General features: G+C 48.4%; 1 protein-coding gene across 1 annotated transcript in view; it reads right to left on the bottom strand.

The window, feature by feature from the left end:
• Nucleotides 1-21202, bottom strand: part of LOC119461920 (cell division cycle 5-like protein) — a 137334-nt gene that overhangs the window by 11891 nt on the left and 104241 nt on the right. Inside the window, 2 exon segments of the mRNA XM_037723286.2 lie at nt 16176-16477; nt 18092-18269. Of these exon segments, the coding sequence (XP_037579214.2) occupies nt 16176-16477; nt 18092-18269 (480 nt within the window).

Here is a 21202-nt window from a genome sequence, read left to right as displayed (position 1 = left end):
TAAGGCGGCAAAGAGTGACTTCGGTTTGTCGTGTTTTCGTAGTGGGTGGCCAATTCCCTAATTGTGGTTTAAGGGGAGACCCTGCTTTGACGAACTTTTTTCTTATTTCTGAGGCGATTGTGATGGAACTTGTGGAGTTTATGTATTTCCATCTGCTAATTTAGGATATACATTCAGTTTTCTTACATAATAAATATATTTCTAGAAATTTAAGGAATTCATAACATGCTTGGAGGTGGCCTATTTACCAAACTATATATGGTGTAATATATGTCGACATATAAAAATGATCTTGAGTAATCGGAGTATGCAGTGTGTAAAGAGGTTTATTGGGCAAGTCCAACAAACAGGCGGTAGCTCGGAACAGTAGGCAGGGAGAACAAGATGGTGGTGTCCGAACGCCGATGTCGTGCCTTCTCCTCGTGATGATGATCGCCGGGATGTCATTCCTCTTCATTTCTTCATTATAACTGCCCCCGTCGAGAAAGGTGGAGCCATCCTGGCGATCTAACAGGTGGGGACAAGAGGGTCGAAGTACGGCTTGAGGCGGCCTACGTGAACAACATCACGTCCACGTCGACGACGGTCGCCGGGCGGCGTAAGAGGTTCAATGACGTAGTTTACGGGGGAGGTACGCTCGACGACGCGGTAGGGACCATGATAATTGGAAAGCAGTTTGGATGACAAGTCAGGAGCGCAGGGCGGTACATGAAGCCAGACAAGTGCTCCAGGAGCGAATGTTGCGACAGGAGGGCGGTCGTCATCGCGGGCATTTTTCTGGCGTTGTTGGTCGGCCGTAGTAAAGCGCTTGGCTAGTTGTCGGCAATCTTCAGCGTAACGGGCGGCTTCCGACACGGGCGTGCACTCTGAGGCATCTGGTGCGTATGGCAGCAACGTGTCGATTGTGTGCGACGGCTGGCGACCGTACAGAAGGAAGAAAGGGGAAAATCCGGTTGTGACTTGCGTAGCGGTGTTATACGCGTATGTCGCAAATGGAAGAACCAGGTCCCAGTTTGTTTGATCAGATGCGACATGTGTCGCAAGCATGTCGCCCAGTGTCCGATTAAACCGCTCAGTCAGACCGTTCGTCTGAGGGTGGTAGACAGTACACGTCCGATGTACAATATTGCCCTGGTGGAGAAGTGCTTGAATTACATCGTAGAGAAATACGCGGCCACGGTCACTGAGGAGTTCACGAGGAGGACCGTGTCGCAGCACAAAACGATTGAGGATGAAGGAGGCGACGTCCTGTGCTGTCGCCGTGGGAAGAGCAGCGGTTTCGGCGTATCGTGTAAGGTGGTCGACAGCAACGATAGCCCATCGGTTTCCCGCTGTGGTCAAAGGTAAAGGTCCATATAGGTCAATTCCAACACGGTCGAATGGGCCGTCTGGGCACGGAAGGGGCTGTAATGAACCTGCGGCAGGATGCGGTGGTTTTTCGTCGCTGACATTCGTGGCAGCCGCGAATGAACTTGCGGACAAAGCGAAACATTCCGCGCCAGTAGTATCTTTTGCGTAAACGTTCATACATCTTGAAGACACCGCCTGTGAGCACACTGCGGGTCGGAGTGAAAGGACGCGCAGATTGTAGAGCGCAGCGTTCGGGGGATCACTAGGAGCCACTTCCTACCATCTGGCGAGTAGTTCCGCCGGTACAAGAGGCCATCACGAATGCTGAAGTGCGAAGCTTGGCGTCGCAGTGTTCGAGTAGGCGAAAGGGTGGGTGCCTCAGATAAAACGTCAAGAAGCGAAGCGATCCATGGATCGTGGCGCTGTGCAGAGGACACGGTGGCGACGTCAAGAGCTGACATTGGGTGGTCTATAGTGGATATGGACGCAGTTTCGGTGGATAGTGGTGACCGCGACAGTGCATCAGCATCGGCATGCTTGCGTCCGGAACGATATATAACACGGATATCAAACTCTTGAAGTCGAAGAGCCCAGCGGGCAAGGCGACCTGACGGATCCTTCAGCGAAGACAACCAACATAATGCATGATGGTACGTAACTACAACAAACGTGCGGCCATATAAGTATGGGCGGAACTTGACAAGCGCCCAGACTATTGCCAAGCATTCTTTCTCGGTGAAGCTATAGTTTGACTCAGCCTTGGTGAGCGTTTTGCTGGCAGTATGCGACGACATACTCTGCGAACCCAGGCTTTCGTTGTGCGAGAACAGCACCCAGGCCGACATCGCTGGCGTCTGTGTGAACCTCAGTTGCGGCCTTAGGATCGTAGTGGCGCAGTATAGGTGGTGACGTCAGGAGACGGCGGAGGGTGGAGAAGGCTTGGTCACACTCAGAAGACCACGACGAGAGACTGGTGGCGCGGCTTAAAAGTTGGGTTAAAGGCGCAATTATAGAGGCAAAGTTGCGCACAAACCGGCGAAAGTAGGAGCATAACCCTACGAAGCTTCTTAACTGCTTTATAGTTGTCGGTTTGGGAAAGTCGGTGACGGCACGTAGTTTAGCCGGGTCCGCAAAAGTACACTGTCCTTTGATACGACGTGACCGAGAATTGTAAGTTTTCGCGCAGCAAAACGGCACTTCTTCAGATTGAGTTGGAGCTGAGCATTCTTCAGACAAGTCAGGACATGGTTGAGGCGTTCGAGATGGGTTGCGAAATCTGGAGCAAAGACAACAATGTCGTCGAGGTAGCAGAGACCTATGTGCCACTTCAAACCCCGCAGAACTGAGTCCATCATGCGCTCGAAGGTGGCAGTCGCATTGCAGAGGCCGAAGGGCATGACATTAAATTCATATAGACCGTCAGGCATGACGAAGGCTGTCTTTGAGCGGTCAGCCTCTGCTAAAGGCACCTGCCAATACCTGGAACACAAATCTAACGATGAAAAAAATTCGGCACCTTGTAAGCAATCAAGGGCATCGTCAATTCTGGGTAAAGGGTACACGTCTTTTCGAGTGACCTTGTTTAGGCGCCGGTAATCCACGCAGAAGCGAATCGAGCCATCTTTTTTTTAAACGAGAACCACAGGGGATGCCCACGGACTTTGTGAAGGGCGAATAACGTCGCGTTTAAGCATATCGTCAACCTGGTCGGTAATAACTTGACGTTCCGCAGTGGAGACACGGTACGGACGTTGTTGCACTGGCGAGTTGGAGCCTGGTGTCGATGTAGTGAACAATGGTAGAAGTTCGGCCAAGGGCACGTTGGGCAACATCGAAAGACTCGCGGAACTGGTAGAGCAGCTGGAGAAGAGCAGAGCGTTCAAATGGCAACAGTCTGTCTGCGATCGACGAACTGAATAGGTCGGCAGCTGATACATCAGAAGGGTTAAGAGCACTGACGGCGTCGAGGTCGCGTTGAGCGGAATCTTGCTGCACGGAAAAAATCTGTCCGATATCAATGGGTTGCACGCATCCAAGGGATTCACCTTTAAGCAGTTGGATGGGATACGGAAGAGGATTTGTGAGGCAGAGTGCGCTTGTTCCATTCGAAATAGACAGGGTCGAATAAGGCAGAAGAAGTGGCTTCCGACTTAGAAGGAGGCGTGATGGTTCAAAGAATGCAGCTTCGTCACATATGCTGTTGCAGAACACTAGGAGCAAAACAGCTGATGTCGGCGGAATTTCTGTGTCCTCTGTTACGACTATTTTGTGGGCGGCTTGATGAATGTGGTTGTAGGGCGGGTCACACAAGGGGAAGAGCTCAAGTGCAGATCTGGCACAATCAATAACGGCGTGATTACACGATAGAAAGTCCCAGCCAAGTATTATGTCGTGCGAGCAGGATGAAAGGACGACAAACTCAACAATATAGTGTTCTTTAGCAATGATAAGTCGAGCAGTGCAGGCGGCTATAGGCCGAACAGGGTCTCCATTCGCTGTACATAAGGGCATCATCTCAAGAGGCGTAGTTACCTTTCGCAGCTTGCGGCAAAGTTTGGCATCTATAACAGAAACGGCAGCATCGGTATCGACAAGAGCATACGCATGGGTGCCTTGAACGAAAACTTCGACAATATTCGACGGCAAAGTTCGAGGACTTGAGCATTTTGACAGCGCAGTTCTTGCCTCTGGAACTGCGGGGGATAGTTTCCCTCATTTTCAGGGGCTGGTCGACGAGGCATGGGTGACAAGGAGCGGCGATGGGGTGAAGGTGAGCGACGAGACGTGGGTTGCGGATAGTCACGTGAAGACGTGCTTGTTTGGGGATCCGGACTTTCATAACGAGAGCGGGGACGATCCATGTAGTTCGGTGAACGGGTGTCTGAGTATCCTGGGGCGCGACGACGGCAGTGTCGGGCTATATGACCATGGCCGCCGCATGCAAAACAGATCGGTCGGTTGTCGCGCGTTCGCCAGGGATTTGCAGTGATGGGAGCAGCCCATGTCACGGACGACTGAGTCGGGGCTGCAGCATACGACACACCATGGAACGATGAGCGCTGTTGTAGCTGCTGCCGCTTTACTACCTCAGCGTAACTAAGAGGCGCGGCGACAGGGTGCTGCTGAATGGGCACCGGCGTAGCCTCGGAAATCTGTTCTTGAATGACATGTCGAAGTACGGGAGCCAACGGGATTGGTTGCTGCAGTTGCTGCTGCTGTGGGAGCTCCTGACGCTGAGCAAGCGGCAGGAGAGACAACTGACGGGCCACCTCCTCACGCACAAAGTCTTTCATTTGTGCGAGAAGGTATGACTGGTCAGGCACGACGTCCAGTGCAGCGAGTGGTTGGTTGTACGTCTGAGGTGAACGTCGGGTGAGAGCTCGCTGCCTTCTCAATTCGTCATAGCTCTGGCACAGGGTTACCACTTCAGACACAGTGCCAGGAGACTTCGCAAGAAGCATTTGAAAGACATCGTCGTCGACACCCTTCATAATATGCTGTATTTTGGCACTTTCGCTCATTGAGGCATCGACGCGCCTGCAGAGATCGATTATGTCCTCAATATAGGCGGTAAAAGTTTCATTAGGTTCCTGTGCCCGTGTGCGCAGCCGTTGTTCGGCGCGTAACTTCCGCACGGCAGGGCGACCGAAAACGGCAGATATTGCCTCCCTGAAAGCGGACCAGTTCTCAAATTCAGATTCGTGGTTCGTATACCACAGCTTCCACGCCAGCCAGGTAAGCGGTACTCAACTTAGCAGCGTCATCCCACTTGTTGGGTCCACTAACTTTTTCGTAGGACGACAGCCAGTCCTCGACGTCCTGGTCTTCCGTACCCGAAAATACCGGGGGGTCTCGCTGGCGAACCGGGCCGGAGCAAACAGCGGCCGGGAGAGGTGGCGGCGGTTGGGTAGCGTCAGCTGGCATGGTCGAGTGCAACGTGCGGGATCGGAGTTCCAGGGTGCCGGATGGGCGTACCCAGCACGATCCACCAAATGTAAAGAGGTTTATTGGGCAAGTCCAACAAACAGGCGGTAGCTTGGAACAGTAGGCAGGGAGAACAAGATGGTGGTGTCCGAACGCTGATCTCGTGCCTTCTCCTCGTAATGATGATCGCCGGGATGTCATTCTCTTCATTTCTTCATTATAAGTGATACAAGTATGAATGCTCTAGACTGATTGGAACCAAAGTTACAGCTTCTCAAACTTTTTAAAGTCTGGACTCATAGTACCACCCAGGACAAATTACTACTTTTTTAATATTTATGTCATAATATTTGTTTATATTATATGCCCACTCCAATCTCTATTTGTCTACCTTTCTGACAAACAAATAATTATTGTGATAGGACAAGTAGAACCAGAGATACCTTAACTCCAAAAGGGAGACACCACCAGAAATGCTGCTTTGAGAAAATGAGTAAAAACAATCCACAACCAGTTCATGATGATTATAACGCAGTCTAAATCAATCAAGGATGATACAGGGATCCAATAAAGCATGAATAAATGCTCGACACCAATCTGGAGCAATGGGACGCATAAAGATATTTGAGCCAATTTTTGGCTCCCAAAAGCAGGGTCTCAGCAGGGCGTGAAGTTTATTTCTTGTTTCCGTGTCCCATAAGTGCTGCCAATAGCTCCTAAGGCTTTTGCGTAGGAAATGCTTCAAATCTATTGCAGGGACAGCTATAGAGGAGGTGTTCCCCGTTCTTACAAGGGAAACGGCAGTTTCATCTGCAAGCATGTTGCCCTAAATAGCTCTGTGGCCACGTACCCATCATACAGTGACACGTTGGCTAGACGTATATGCTGTGCACAGCACTGAATAGAGCTCACTGAGCACAGGGTTTTTGTGTTTACGAGGAGACATTAATGCCTTTACTACGCTTAAAGATTTGGTGAATAAAACGGATTTTTGAAGCTCTGTTTTCATTATATGCTTCCCTGCACACATAGGGCATGAGCCTCAGCTGTAAATATGCTTGTTTCTGGATGCATTTCACCGGATTCAGAAAAGGATGGACCAATTGCCACAAAGGACACGCCAGCATGTGACTGATGTGTCAGTAAAGAATTCCGGGCAAGAGTGTTTTGATTGAAGTTCCCGAAAGTGCATCCGGATATGTACTCCCGGAGCATACTTCGCACTGTAGTCTATCCGTGAACGAATAAGGCTTTTGTATAAGTTTAACAAACACTTTCTGTCACTGCCCCATGTGGTGTTCGACAATATTTTAAGAATGCTTATTGCTTTTAAGCATTTGGTTTTAAGGTACTTTATGTGGTGAATGAAAGTCAGTTTCGAGTCTAGAATTGTGCCTAAAAATTTATATGCTGTGTTTACTGGTATGAGCTGTCCGTGTAGTTCCACTTCGGGGTCTGCTACGAGTCCTTTCTTTCGTGTGAATAGAACACACAAACTTTTATTTGGGTTTACTTTAAAGCCATTTTCTGTGGCCCATTTAGAGACTTTGTTCAGGGCAACTTGAACCTGTCGTTGGCACACTGTAAGGTTACAAGATTTATAACCTATCTGTACGTCGTCGACGTACACGGAATAAGATATGGCTGAAGGCAATGACGTGCGGAGCGAGTTCATCTCGACTATGAAGAGTGTAGAGCTGAGAACGCCTCCCTGAGGTACCCCAGTTTCCTGTATGAATCAACGGGACAGCACATTACCTATTTTGACCCGGAAAGTGCGATTCTGCAAGTAGCTCTCTATAACGTTTAGCATATTCCCGCGGATGGCCATTGCCGACAGGTCTCGCAGGATTCCGTAACGCCACGTTGTGTCATATGCCTTCTCCACATCTAGAAAAACAGATAAGAAGAACTGTTTAAGTATGAAAGCATCCCGAATGTTTGTTTCGATGCGCAGGAGATGGTCGGTTGTAGACCGGCCTTCTCTGAAACCGCATTGGTAAGGGTCAAGTAGTCTGTTAGATTCCAGGAAATGTAGAAGACGCCGATTAATCATTTTTTCGAATAGCTTACATAGACAACAAGTGAGCGCAATTGGGCGATAACTTGTCACAGAGGATGGGTCCTTGCCCTGTTTTAAGACCGGGATTACAATGGCTTCTTTCCATGTAGATGGGAGATGTCCTGCAGCCCATATAGCATTGTACAGTGCAAGCAGTGTCATTTGAGTGTCTTCATGAAAGTGTTTAATCATGTCGTACATGATTCTGTCAGGTCCGGGTGCAGAGCTGAGGCAAGCAGTCAGGGAGGCTTTCAGCTCGGCGATACAGAAGGGGAGGTTATAAGGTTCGTCATGTCTACATCTGCGGTTTATTACGTTGAGTTCTGCTATATCTTCGTGTTTTAAGAATGCCTCGGAATAGTGAATTGAACTGGATACGTGCTCGAAGTGCTTGCCAAGAGCATCAGCTTGGTCTTTCAATGTATTCCCTTGGTCATCGACCAGGGGTAATGGCTGGGTTCGCTGGCCGTTAAAGGGTCCCTGAAACGGTTCGGACAAACTTTGTAGACGCGTAGGGTGCAGCTACAGTAAAACATTTGGGTCACAATTTAAGTGAAGCGTCTCAAATTAGGAGAGCTACGGACAATTACAAGTTACCCTCCTCCCTAGCCATGCATTTCCTCCTCCACTCGCTCGCCGAGTGATCGGGGCTAAGCTCCACCTGCGCGCGCTGGCTCTACGTCATGTTGTGACGTACCTTGTCGTCTATTTCCGGTCGTCTTAGAGTCAGCGCGCAAAGGCTCGCCAACCTCTCCGCTAGCCGCCCGGCCGTCGATCCCCAGCGAGAGCGATCAAGCAGGGTGCGTTACGAGCGTTCTGTCGCAGCGCCGAGCGTGTCCAGTATTCTGGTAACCACAGGTGAGCTGGGTGCTTTGACGGATAGCCAGAGGCGTAAACTTAAGCCCCTCCATACCGCTGTGATGAAGGAGCTTCGTAGACGTACGTGAGCGGCCTGATCGGTATGTGCGGTCCAGCCATCTGGTGGTGCAGAGCTTAACCAGCCAAAAACAGAGCTAATATTCCTGTCCCAAGTGTAAAACACTTTAAACATGACAACCTGTTCAAGATTATGCTCCTGCCAAAAATTTGAGCCAGCAGCAAAGTAGAAAAAAAAACTTGGTTGTGTGTTTGGTTGAGCTTTGTGCCACCAGGTGGCTGCACCGTGCAAGCAGTTCATGTTTGAACCAGCGTTCATCACGTAAAACGTGGTAAAGTGGCCAGTACACTTGCGCTTGCGTTTACTTGAATACCCGACACGCTAAACTCTATTGTGGCAAACGTTCGACGTGAAGCGACGACCGCAAACGTGTAGATACTGGCGCCGTTTGGATTGGTTTGTATACCGCAAGTCCGATGCGCTGCAGCCACTCCGCTCGTCTGCTGCCTTGCAGCGGGGCATGATGTCTCAGCGGCTGTGGGGATGCGCGACTCTCGCGCGTCCCCTGCTGTTGTTTTCTCCGCATAGCTCGTGTCTCCTGTAGTCCGGCTTCTCCGCGTGGCTAAGTGCCGGAGGCGGTCGTAGTGGTTGCGGCGCGTTGCGAGAGATGGCGCGAGTGTCGCGATGCTAACGCCACCGAACAGCGGGGTGACTTGGGAGAAAAAGGTCAAAGACGCTTCCTCTTTGGCTTGGGATCGGCGACCAACACGCACGAACGCTTTGCGCGTGCGCCGGCCCGCTTCGCGGGAGCGTCTCGCGAGTCTAAGAGCAGGACACCGGTATGGACAAACACGGATCGTTCGAACACGCCACCGTTCGCGTGACCGTACACGTGAACGACAAGGCGATGGTGTCACAGCATGGGGAGAACATATTCGCTCGCTATCGGGTCGCCGTGAGTCGGACTTCCTTGATTTGTCGCGCGCCCATGTGAATGGTCTATGCATTGTAACTCGGCTAGCGTGTATTAGTGTATGAAAGGTGCAATAAATGCCCTTTCGATTGTTAGCACTACTGTGTTGTCGTTCCTTTGTCCAAAGAACCCGTGTGAGACCCCACATAGTTTCCATTTAGGAGGATGCGGAGGACCGTTTTCTTGTTTTACCAAGTTTAATGTCGCAGGGAAGTGGTCACTTCCAAAAAGATTGTTTATGACACTTCACTGCAGGTGGAGGAAAAGAGTCGTAGAGCCAATAGGTAAATCTATTGAAGAATATGAATTGTAATGCATGTTGTAGTATGTTGGCTCTTTCTTATTGAACAGGCAAGCACCGGACGTCACTAGAAAGGTTTCTATTAGTTGACCCCTCGAGTTACACCGGGAGTCTCCCCACAGACTGTTGTGCGCATTGAAATCGCCGACGACAATGTAGGGTTCAGGGAGCTGATTCATTAGGGTGTAGAGTTCTGTCTTGCTGAGGTGGTAATCTGGTGGTATGTAAATGGAGCAGACAGTAACCAACTTGTTGAAAATAATTGCTTGAATTGATACTGCTTCGAGCGGCGCCTGGAGGACTAAATGCCGGCAAGCTAATGACTTGTCAACAATTATTGCTACGCCACCAGACGAGGCGTTAGCATTATCATGATCCTTGCGGAAGATGGCATATTGCCGCAGGAAATTTGTTTGTGTTTGCTTTAAATGTGTCTCCTTAACACACAGCACCTTTGGATTGTATTTGTGTAGAAGTTCTTTAACGTCATCGAGGTTGTGTATAAGACTTCTCACGTTCCAGTGTAATATTTGTGTATCCATATTGTTTGTGTTCTTGTGCTGTGTGTCAAGAGGAGTCAAGTTGGCTTACAGAGCCTTTCCAGGCTCCGTAATCCGTGGTTTGTCTTTCTTGGAGCGGTCGCGAGATTCGCGCCGCTCACGAGGCGCTGGGTGCGCCGGCTGGCTTGTAGTTGTGTCCATCGACTCCTGGGAGCCGCTAGACACCCTGCTCATTCGAGCGGGATGTTTTCAGGGTAGGCCTTGTCTAAAAAAACAGGGCCTTTGAGGCCACCAACCTAGACATCGATGGGCCTTCCTTAAGAGATGGCACAGGAGTGCTGGCTGCTGTCGCCTGGGGGGCTGGTGGCACCGCCGCGGCCACACTCTTTGTGGACTGGGCCGATGCCGGAGTCGGCTGAGACGTTGCCCCCTTGCGCGCGGCATCAGCATACCCTGGGGTATGAAAAAAAGAAACACGTTTCCGTGCTTCCTGAAACGAGATATTTTCCTTGATTTTCAGTGTGATTATGTCTTTTTCTTTTTTCCATGTGGGGAAGTGCGAGAGTATGCTGCGTGTTCACCATCACAAGTGGGACAGTGAAGCATGCCACTGCAGTTGTCGGATGCCGTGTACGTGTTCGCCACATTTCGCACAGGTCAGTCGGCCTCGGCAGCTTCGCGAACCATGGCCATATCATTGACATCTGAAGCATCTTCGGGGATTTGGGATGTAAGGTCCGGCTCGAATTCTGGTATATCCTGTTTCTAGGGTTTCCGGTAGCTCACTCGACACAAAGGTGAGGATCAGATGTTTAGTTGGAATATCCTGGTTGTCCCAGTTGATCTTTGTCCCAGTTGAATCACGTTGTGCTCTTTCCAGCCCTCCAGGAGCTCATCCTCGCTTAGGCTTAAGAGATCTTCATCAGAGATAACTCCTTTACTTGTGTTCAGTGATCGATGCGGGCTAACAGTGATTGGCACATTACGGAATGCTACAAGATTCGAGAGTTTGCCGTGCTGTTGAATGTCGCGAACCTCCAGAAGAAGGTCGCCACTGCTCATTTTCGTCACTTTGTAGCCAGCACCTAGTGTGTCAGTGAGGCATTTGGCCACAGCGAAAGGTGAAATTGTTCTTACTGTCTTTTCAAGATCTTGATTATGTATCACATGGAAGCGGAACGTTTCTTTGCGCTGGCTGAACAGATGAAAAGTTTCTTCGGTGCGTCCTCTTTTGGAAAGAGGATGATCATGAAGTGGGGGAAATGACGCCTTAGCCATAAAGAACTGATTTGATTTCGGCAGTTAGGCCAGCCACTCACCATCGAGCCCAACATGGGGACGCTACGAGACCCAAAGGAAATGCAGACGCCAGCTGTATGTAGCTACTATAAAATATAGAATACCCAAGGTTGGATAAAACACACCAGGTTAACCCTTGCTGCCTCGAAAAATAGGAAGTAAGAGGAAGCAAGGAGAGGACAGGAAAGATTGTAAGTAATAGAGAAAGATGAAGATTGGAGAGAAGTGCAGGAAAAGGCAACTACCGATTTCCCCCGGGTGGGTCAGTCCGGGGGTGCCGTCTACGTGAAGCCGAGGCCATAGGGGCGTGTTGCCTCTGCCGAGGGGCCGTAAAGGTCCAAACACCCGGCATCAGCTCAACCCACAGGATCCCCTTTTCCCCGGACACGGCTAAGCCACGCACGGTTAAGCGCGGGAGGGCCCCACCCTCATGTTATCGGGTACGTGGTGTCGCAACACACCAAACGCCTGCTGATGCAGACGCCCCCGCCGGGTGAAATAGCACAACTCCACAGAAGTCTAATGCTGGTATCAGGAGGCTTATTTTTGATTACTATCGAGCCCGATCAGGATCAACTTTCTCCGTCGCAATGCGCTCGCTCCGGGAGGGACCTAATCGCAGTCAAGAATTTCGATCCAGATTGAGCTCTATTGTGATAGAAAGCGGCCATGTGACACTGATATACGAGTGAGATATTCAATGCAGCAAACCTTTATTGAGGTGCAAAAAAGGCAGTCAACGAGGTCTGCCGGTGTTTCTGCCTGGCGCGAGTAATGCCTGCTCCATATGGTTCAGACACTGCATGAGGTCGTGGTTGCCGCCCGTGCATTCAACTTTGTTTTGCAGCAGACAGAGGCTCTCCTGCGTCTACGCCACTGTTGGTATATCCCAAGGCTGTTTGTCTATAGGCTCTTCATCACCACCAGGGTCACCAAGAACCAAGTCTACTATTTCGGCATCCGTAGCTGGGGCGACAATGGGACCATCAGTGTCAGCCAACGCGAATGAATCGAAGTTGCCTTTCACCTCTTCGCCAACAATTCTGTGCACAGCTTCGTAGAGATCGTTGCAAACCTGATCATCGTCAGGCTCGCCCAAGTGCGGCAGTGAAAAGCCGGCATGCACAAAACAGTTGGCGATCTTTGCAGGTGCCAGCTCTTTCCATGAATGGTTTAACAAATGTATGGCACCAAGCAGGTTGATGTCGTAGCCCGTGTTGGCATCATATGCGACGAGCATGCATTGTAAAAGACTCTTGCAGTATAGCTTTCGCATGATCTCAATAATGCCGTGATCTGTAGGCTGCAATATTGCAGTAGTGTTCGCTGGCAGAAATGTGATCTCTTTGAGATTGTCAATCTTACCATGGCTAGGACAGTTGTCAACAACAAAAAGCACATGGCAACGCTTTGCCTCGAACTTTCAATCCAGGAGGCGCACATACTCCTCAAGAACAGCTGCAGTCATCCGAGCACCTTTATTATATATATGCAATCTTTAGGCATTGTTGCATTGCGAAAGCATCACAGCTTTCCTGTCTTTTCCAGTATCACCAAAGGAAGCTTGTCCTCGCCGGTCGCATGTGCACCGAACAGCACAATAACACGCTCCTTGCTTTGTCTGCTTCCAAATGAGGATCCTATGGTGTTGCGTATGTCTGCTTCGGCAACACTTTGTTGAAGAATGTGCAGCCTCGTCTAAATTGCAAATGACTTTCTCTTCATATTGCTGCACTGCACTGGGGAGGGATGGTGCTTCAGCTTGCACCATCCCTCCCCAGTGTCACGGTCCATGGCTGCACTTTCACCAACAATCAATTTCTAGGACACACTGTGTTGTCACTAGAAGTATTCAGGCCAACCGTTGCGGCACTTGCTTCCTTGCTCATTTTGAGGGTTGGGCTTCAGCTTTTGCGGTCAGTGCAGGTACATACACGAGCAGGTTCAAACGTGTGGGAATGCTCGTGTCCCATGACCGCCGCACGCGCAGCAAACGTCGCGTCAGACGCATGCGCGCCAGGTAGAGTTGGGAGAGGGGAAACTTTCCTTCCGCGGGCGGCACACGGGAATCGCAAGCGCTATCAGCGCCACCGAGTGGGTCACGTGAGATCCCGCTGACATCGCCCGGCTAGCTCAGTCGGTAGAGCATGAGACTCTTAATCTGAGGGTCGTGGATTCGGGCCCCACGTTGGGCGCCAAAATGTCGGGATATGGGGGGGGAAGCCAACGGCCCTCTGCCTCGGCACACCGAACCCCGCGGTTGGTGCAGGCCTGCGCATAGACCGCAGTCCAGTACAAGCTCGAGGAAACAATAGACGACAATCACGTGTACACTCTGACAGCATTTATTACGACTGCAACTAACACTTCGAGCAGGCCAGCTAGCTATAGTTGACATCGCTGAGGGTTCCCTCGAAGAGAATAATACACTAGGTGAAGAAGGGCTTCCAACTTACCAACTGGGGAATACGGGCGGCCGTGGCAAGAACGCGGTTGACTAACCACATGCGGGAATACGAGAGCGGCGGTGGAGACTTCTGCTATCGCCGCTTGCTGGGGCCGCCGCCACTTGCTGGGGACCTGCACGTGGTTGGTCAACCGTTTTTTTGCCACGGCGATTGCCGCGGCCGCTCGTATTCCCCAGTTGGTAAGTCGGAAGCCCTTCTTTACCTAGTGTATTATTCTCTTCGAGGGAACCCTCAGTGATGTGAACTATAGCTAGCTGGCCTGCTTGAAGTGTTAGTTGCAGTCGTAATAAATGCTTTCCAAGTGTACACGTGGTTGTCGACTACTGTTTCCTCGAGCTTGTACCGGAGCTGGACATTTTTGCGTTCTGCTTTGACGCTCGCGTAACTTCGGAGTGCGCTTAAAAATCACCGCCAAGTGGGAAAAATGTGAACTTATTAGAAAAGAAAAATATAGTTCTTCACGTCTGATAGCACAGTATATCCATAAGCCGCGCGGAAGGTCTCGAAAGTGGCATTTCAAACCATTGATAGCGGGCTAACGATACCCAATGGGCGCGGTACGGAAAGAGTTAAAACACATTGTTGCGAGCTAATTTTTAGCTGGCAGGTACATCATGAAATATAGATTACAAAAATTGCAGAACTGAAAACAAATTTTTTTAGTGACCTTTTCCGTGTCAGACCCATGTGTTCCCTTCAAGTCTAGGAAATTACAGCGGCTTTCTTTGTTGTATAGCCTATGTTTTTTCAGTTTTCTTTTTATAGCTTGATAATTATTTAAAATAATTTGGAACTTAAAAAAAGAAACAGTGCTGTGATACTGTGCTGTCTCTCAGCTGCTGTCATTGTTCACAAAGGAGGTGAAGGACTCCTCAAGCAGTCGTTTTAACAGCTTTTCCCTCCGCCTCTTGTTACACTGTACCGAGATGAAGCAAACACACTAGAACCGCAGTGATACGATCATGCCTGATACAAATTTTGGGATGATATGAATTTTTCAACAGTACCGGGCCAAGTCCATTAGCTTAGAATGTCCTAAATTTCTAATGTTGCAAACCACTTTTTGGTCCGCGGCAGATCATTTGAACAATCGAGTCACTGCGCAATCCTTGGCAAAAGAGGCCCCGGTGCACCGGTAGCACCAGACACTGGCTGTTGTCAAACCAGCAGAGTGGCCGCGCTGATGCGCTGGTCGCATTCTGTTGCAAGGGCTTTGCTTTGCTTTGTGCAGTATCATGCAACTTGTCGCCCGTTATCAGACACCTTGTAACTTTATCAGGAGCTGGCAATAACAGGCGACCCAGTCTTGCCATGTCAGCAAGATCAGCGGCACTCACTTCCATGGGGAGCCTTGTCTCTGTATTCTATGCCTTCTGCCGTCTTCGAGGCCTGACGACAATTCGAAACTTTTTTCACCTTTTCACCCATCAATAATCACACGATACGAAGTAGCTTCGCTACCACAAATTAAAGTAAAATATTCAGTTATCTTGTGCAAATCGTGTCCTTATCACCATCAGGCAGCAGCTAGGACATAGCAATGAAAGAAACTTTATATAACCATGCAGACCTTGAAATGTCGGCCTCAACACACACGTAGTACACAGCTCGCTGCTGCCAAAAAGATAGGTAAACGAGCGCACCAGTGATTTAAATTTGCGACAGACAATAGGAGTGCTCCCAGTGTGCCCCATGAATGCAGTAACGAAATTGCGATGCTAGTTTTCTCTTGTCGCGCGTGCTTTTGCTGCTTTTATTTCTGGATGGAGAAATAAAGCTCTGAGGCTATCCAAATCTCTCATCTCTCGTGTTCACGGCAATACCAAGATGGCGGCGCTGCGTCAAGAGAACACTGCGCTTGCACAATCAGTGGTACCTCCTGAAGCCCGAATTCCTTCCGTATTTCAAAGACAGTGCAGCAAAAAAGTGCAATTTTTCTCAAATATTGCAGCGTATTTCTTCCAAATATTTCCCCATAAAATAAAGGAAGGTCTTACGATAGCGAAAAAAAAAAAAGGATTCATTAAGAAACCAGAAATTCTGAGCAAGTCAGCCATTCCACTGCCGCGTCCCTTCTTAACTTCCCGATTTTTTTACGATCTTACGTGATACGAACTTCGGGTGATATGAATTTTTGTGCAGTCCCAAGAAATTCGTTATCGAGATTCTACTGCAAAGCAATCAATCAATCAATATCGCACTACTGATACAGCATAATATTAAGGGCTATATTTCATAAAGATAATTCAATTATTTATTCCATAATTATCATCATTCATGCAATGTACTTTAATTAAGGCAATGAGAAAAAAATGAAAAAAGAGAGGAACTTTCAGGGGAAAGTTATTTAGTTAACGAAGTTATTTTAAGGGGAAACCACCGGTGGCAAGCCAAAGATGAGAGCTGGCAGCCAATCCTCACCAGAGCAAGTTCCTCCTGGTTGTACTTGTGGTATGGGTGGCGTTCAAGGTAGGCCAGATGTGCGGCCTCATCTGTGACATTAGCACTTCCTTTGCGGCCAGACTGCTGGGCCTCGGTTGGATTGTGCAAGGCATCGTAGTGCTGCATCACCAGCATCTCCTGCTTGATGAGCTCCTCAGCCTTCTGCAAGTCCGTAAGTGGAGGCTCTGTGTGGGCAGGCCGGAGCACTGACGCATTTACATCCAGTGGCCGGGGAAGGCTGCGCTGCACCGCCTGAGACTGCAGCTTCCGCTCTGCTTCCACTGTGCAAGTGCCAAAGCAACACAGTCGGCATTTTCATCACTGTGCAAGAACTTGCAGGATCTCGAGCGCTAAACCAGTTAAATAAGAGGATATTAGCATAAACCCATTACAAGGGCTTTTTTTTTTCTGCACCTAAAAGTGTGCCACAACAGATTCTGAGCCATCATTTTTAAACAAACCAGACTCAACAAACATTTGAGCTAGGACAGGCCACAAATCTTGTCTTACACACAATGCTTGAAATAGACTTGGTTGCAAATTAGATGAAGTAGTGGCGGCTGGGCAGAGGATAAGTTAAGCAAAAATGATGGATAGAATCAATGTAGAGTATATTCAAGTGTATTCGTGCATGACATCCTTGTTCCATAAGCCCCTGTATGAGCGGATTCGGTAGTGATGTGGCGAACAGTCCTGTTAAGACTATGCTCTACCTATGTCACATGGCCCCGTAACCACTACCATCTAAAGCATGCTTGGTTTTTTTCCAAGCTGCCCAGTCTTTAGATGCTGCAACTTCTGTCAATGCTGTCTGCGCTACGTCACCTGGTTGATAACACAGGGCAACTGCTTATCAGCAAACAGGGTTTCCATTGGCAAGCTCAAGAACACGTGGATACAATCTATCGTGATATCACTTGATGACCCAGTGGCTAGGAAGGCTGAGTCTGGTAGCGCCATAGCCAACAGCCTGCTTAAACAGTTAGAAAATACATTCGGCTCTAAAGAGACTGGGTCAGGATTCTTCTCAACTATGCTTTAACTTAGTACATTTGAGATGGGCATGCATTAAGTAGGTTTCACTGTAGGATGGAAATCTCTCATTTACCCAGAAGAAAGCATTCAGATTAATTTTACACTAATATTATGCATTTAATGCCAAGTCATATGCTCATAATTTTTTCCTACAGCATCTATATCAGCGATGCTTGCCAAAACGCCTTGTCATGCTGTACGCTGCCAATTAACTCTTTGCCATAGTAGAACTTCTCTCATGTGCATGCGCATGTCACAGGTATCCACTAAACAATATTTATATTGTTTAAAGTGTTCTTCCCGCTGAAAGCGTCAAAAAGTGTGGAATAGAGTGGATGGTTCCCTTAGATGTGTTTCACCTAAAGAGTTTGTGCAAGTTGTCGGTCATGCATGCTAGCTGTTCATATCACATGTTGGTCGTGATATCCGGCTGACCAGTTCTGTCTGAGTGAACTGCGGTCTTCAAGCACAGCATTTTTCTAGCCCAGTTTAAGGTTGCTTCTTGTGATGGAACTTTGGCAATGTCTTTTTGATGGCTCTTGTCCCCAATCATACGTAATTAAAAAACAACAACAAACTTTTGCAGCATCAAACTGTAATAATGAAATACAGTCATGTTGAAAGGTGTTCCTCCAAGATTTGCTTTGCATGAGATTGCATATGTAGCGATTGGCAGATGAAATCTGCAAAAATAAAACCACTCTGAAGCAAGACACCTGAGATGCCAGTCATTTTGCACTTTTGCATGTGAATAACACATGCTTCTGACTAGCAAAGCGTATTCAAAATTGTCTGAGCAATTGATCGGAATGTGAAAATCGAATGCTAGTGCAAAGTGCTTGCTCTCATGACATGCTCACACTTTTCCAGCCTTTGCTGCTCCTTGGCAGCATCCCTGTCCGCCTGGTCCTCGACAAATATGTCTGGTGCAGAAGGCTCCTGGGCACTGGGGTCCTCCTCGGGCACCACTATTTCGTAGTCGTTCTTTGGAGTCGGCAACGATGACAGCGCTTTCAGCAGCTGTTGCTTTGTTTGTTTCTGCACAAGGAACATGAACATGCACGCTCACAACTGTTGGCACTACTTGAATGCACTTATGCAAGTGTCCACAGTGAAACAAATGCTCCTAAGCTCTGCACAAAGACAACTTATGTTCCATAATGTAGTAAATACAGTCTATCCCAGATATATTCAACCGAGCGCGAAGTCACCTTTCTCTCAAACACACTTTCACTCTTTTCTGTGAGCTTTATTTCGTAATAAAGCCCCTTCCAATAAGCAGCTGCTATTGGTAGCTGCGGTCGGCTACACCGTGGTCGCAGCGAGTTGCCGCCACGAGTCCACTGGCTAAGTGCACTGTGGCTCGTTGAGGACAACCACATTTGGCTTACGTTTAGTGCGTCGTAAGCACCAAAATCGGAAGTCGTGGCATCTACATTAACATCCAAAATTAAATCTGAACTGCGTGCCTTGGTGACCTTTCGAAGTGCAGAGTTTTGTGGCCCCGCCCCACCTTGCCGTAGCCTCCACAGTGCAATGCATCGAAGAAGGAACAGGAGCACAGCGGAGGCCGTGTTTCATTGACAATAACACCGGTTCTGCAGAACGCGTTTTAGTACTTTTTGTGGCAAAGTATTTCTGAAATAGACTATTTTCACTTGAAATGTGTTTCTCCACTTCGATAAAAAGTGGTTCAGGGCCCCTTAAGGAAGGGGCAGACAAACTAACAAAGTATCTGTGATTTCTTTAATAGCACTTGTGGAAATCGCTAAAGTACATTTGTCATGTTGCATTTGTCAGCACCCGTGGAGCATTGGCAAGCCTGAAGCGAGAGTACGGAAGCCTCACGGGTGGCCCAAATTTCTTATGTAAATAGCTTCTTCTATCTTTTTTGACTTTGGGAGTCGCGGCTCTGGGAGCCGGGTGGCTGCAGGTCACGGCTGCCGCCACGAGCTGTCTGGTAATGCAGCTTGGTACCGGGAGCTCCAACACCTTCTGGGACGGTGGGCGCCGCAAACTCGGATGCTGTGTGCACCGAGCAGAGTAAGACCACCTCACAGAGCTAACGTCTCCTTGCGGCATCCTGTATTGCACCCATTTTGGATGCCGGTTGTTGTCAGGGTAGCGACTCATTAGGCCGAAGGCTTCGCGATGATGATGATGATGTGTAGTGTTTAATGGCGCAAGGGCCAGTTATGACCAAAGAGCGCCATGACATATGGTTATGAATTGTGTAATTTTGTATGAAATTTTAAAATGTATTCAAATGGGGATGTAATACGGCTGTAAAGAGGCCTAAAAACGGATCGCTGTAAACTTCATAGGAAATGTAAGCATTAAACAATAACAATGACTCATGGTAAAAAGGGATAAAGTTTCACTACAAATAAGTGATATAAAAATGTACACAAGCACTGCTGCCTCCACAGGGCTCTTGAATGTCACTGCAGGTATAGCCTCGAGACGAGGCTGTGCTACACTTGACCCGGCCAAAGTATTTCTAATATGTTAACTTAATCTAAAAAGCTAAAAACAGTTTTCAAGTTAAAAAGCGGTTCGTTACTAAGAAAAAATGCTGGATGGAGTGGAATATGCTGATGATACGCAGAATGAAAGTACTTTTTGCGCTGTTTCTATTTCGCTGCACTGGATGAGGACATGGAGAAGTGTAAGGCTGTCGCCACACCTTCGACATGACGGAGGATCACTTCCAGTCAGTAAGTAAGAGTGGGTGCCGAAGGTATGACCTATTCTTAATCGACAGAGAAGCACTTCTTTGTATCGTGCTGTTTTCTCTGATATCCAGTAGCCCAATTTAGGTTTGATCAGGTGTAGCTTATTGAATACCTGGGTGTCCCTCTGTTTCTGCCAGTGCTTCTTCAGCCCGTGCCGTAAGTATGGTTTAAAGTCTGTGGCTGGAATGGGTATGTTTATGTCAGTGTCGCTAAATACTACTGAGGTAGCGCTCTCGTCTGCAGCTTTGTTGCCTTTTATGCCACTGTGTCCAGGTACCCAGCTTAAGACAATGACTTGATTGCGTATATAAGCTGAGCACAGCAGTGCATATAGTTCGTTTAAGACAGTGTTTTTATGTTTTTGTAAGCTCATTAGGGCTCGGACTAAACTCAATGAGTCTGTGAACACAATAGCCCTAGTGAGATTCGTTTGCGTTATGTGTTTTACTGCAGAGAGGATCGTGTATGCTTCCACCGTAAAAATACTTGTATATGGATTCAACGTACCGGATATTAAAAATGATGTCCCAGTGCTGCGTAAGCAACACCAGCAGGAGACTTCGAAGTGTCTGTATAAAATTCAGCACAAGAATACTTATCCTGAAGTTCAACAAAATGTGAGTGTATGTGTGCATCAGGTACTCGTTTTGATATTTCTATGAAAGATATGTCACACTGGATAGTCTGCCACTCCCAAGGCGGTGGAAGCCGAGTAGGAGCCATTAGGACATTCTCTAGAAGAGGGACGTTTGTTTCTTCGGACAGTGCTTCCAACCGAAGGGACAGAGGAGGCCTAGTGGCTGGGCGGTTATGGAACAGCCTGGTCATGGACAAATCGCGAGCAATTGAATAGCACGGATGATCTAGATCTGATTTCACCTTCAAGGCATAGGAGAAGCTTAAATATGTCCTTTGAAAGTGTAGAGACCATTCATTAGATTCAACGTACAGGCTTTGTACAGGACTTGTCCTGAAGGCGCCTGTAGCAAGGCGGATACCCAAGTGGTGGATAGTATCTAACATTTTCAAAGCACTAGGTGTAGCAGAATTATAGACTATGGCTCCGTAGTCAAGGCGTGATCGTATTAGACTTTTATACAAGCTTAGGAGGCATCTCCTGTCGCTTCCCCAGGATGTGCATGACAAGAGCTTCAACAGGTTCATAGTCTTGAGGCACTTTGCTTTAAGGGGAGATGCTCCTCAGAAATATTTCTTTTTAAATAATGATGCTGGGAG

Source organism: Dermacentor silvarum, chromosome 8, assembly GCF_013339745.2.
Source record: "Dermacentor silvarum isolate Dsil-2018 chromosome 8, BIME_Dsil_1.4, whole genome shotgun sequence".
NCBI classification, from domain to species: Eukaryota; Metazoa; Arthropoda; class Arachnida; order Ixodida; family Ixodidae; genus Dermacentor; species Dermacentor silvarum.
The sequence above is the reverse complement of the archived record's forward strand: the minus strand, read 5'-3'. Positions and strand labels throughout refer to the sequence as shown.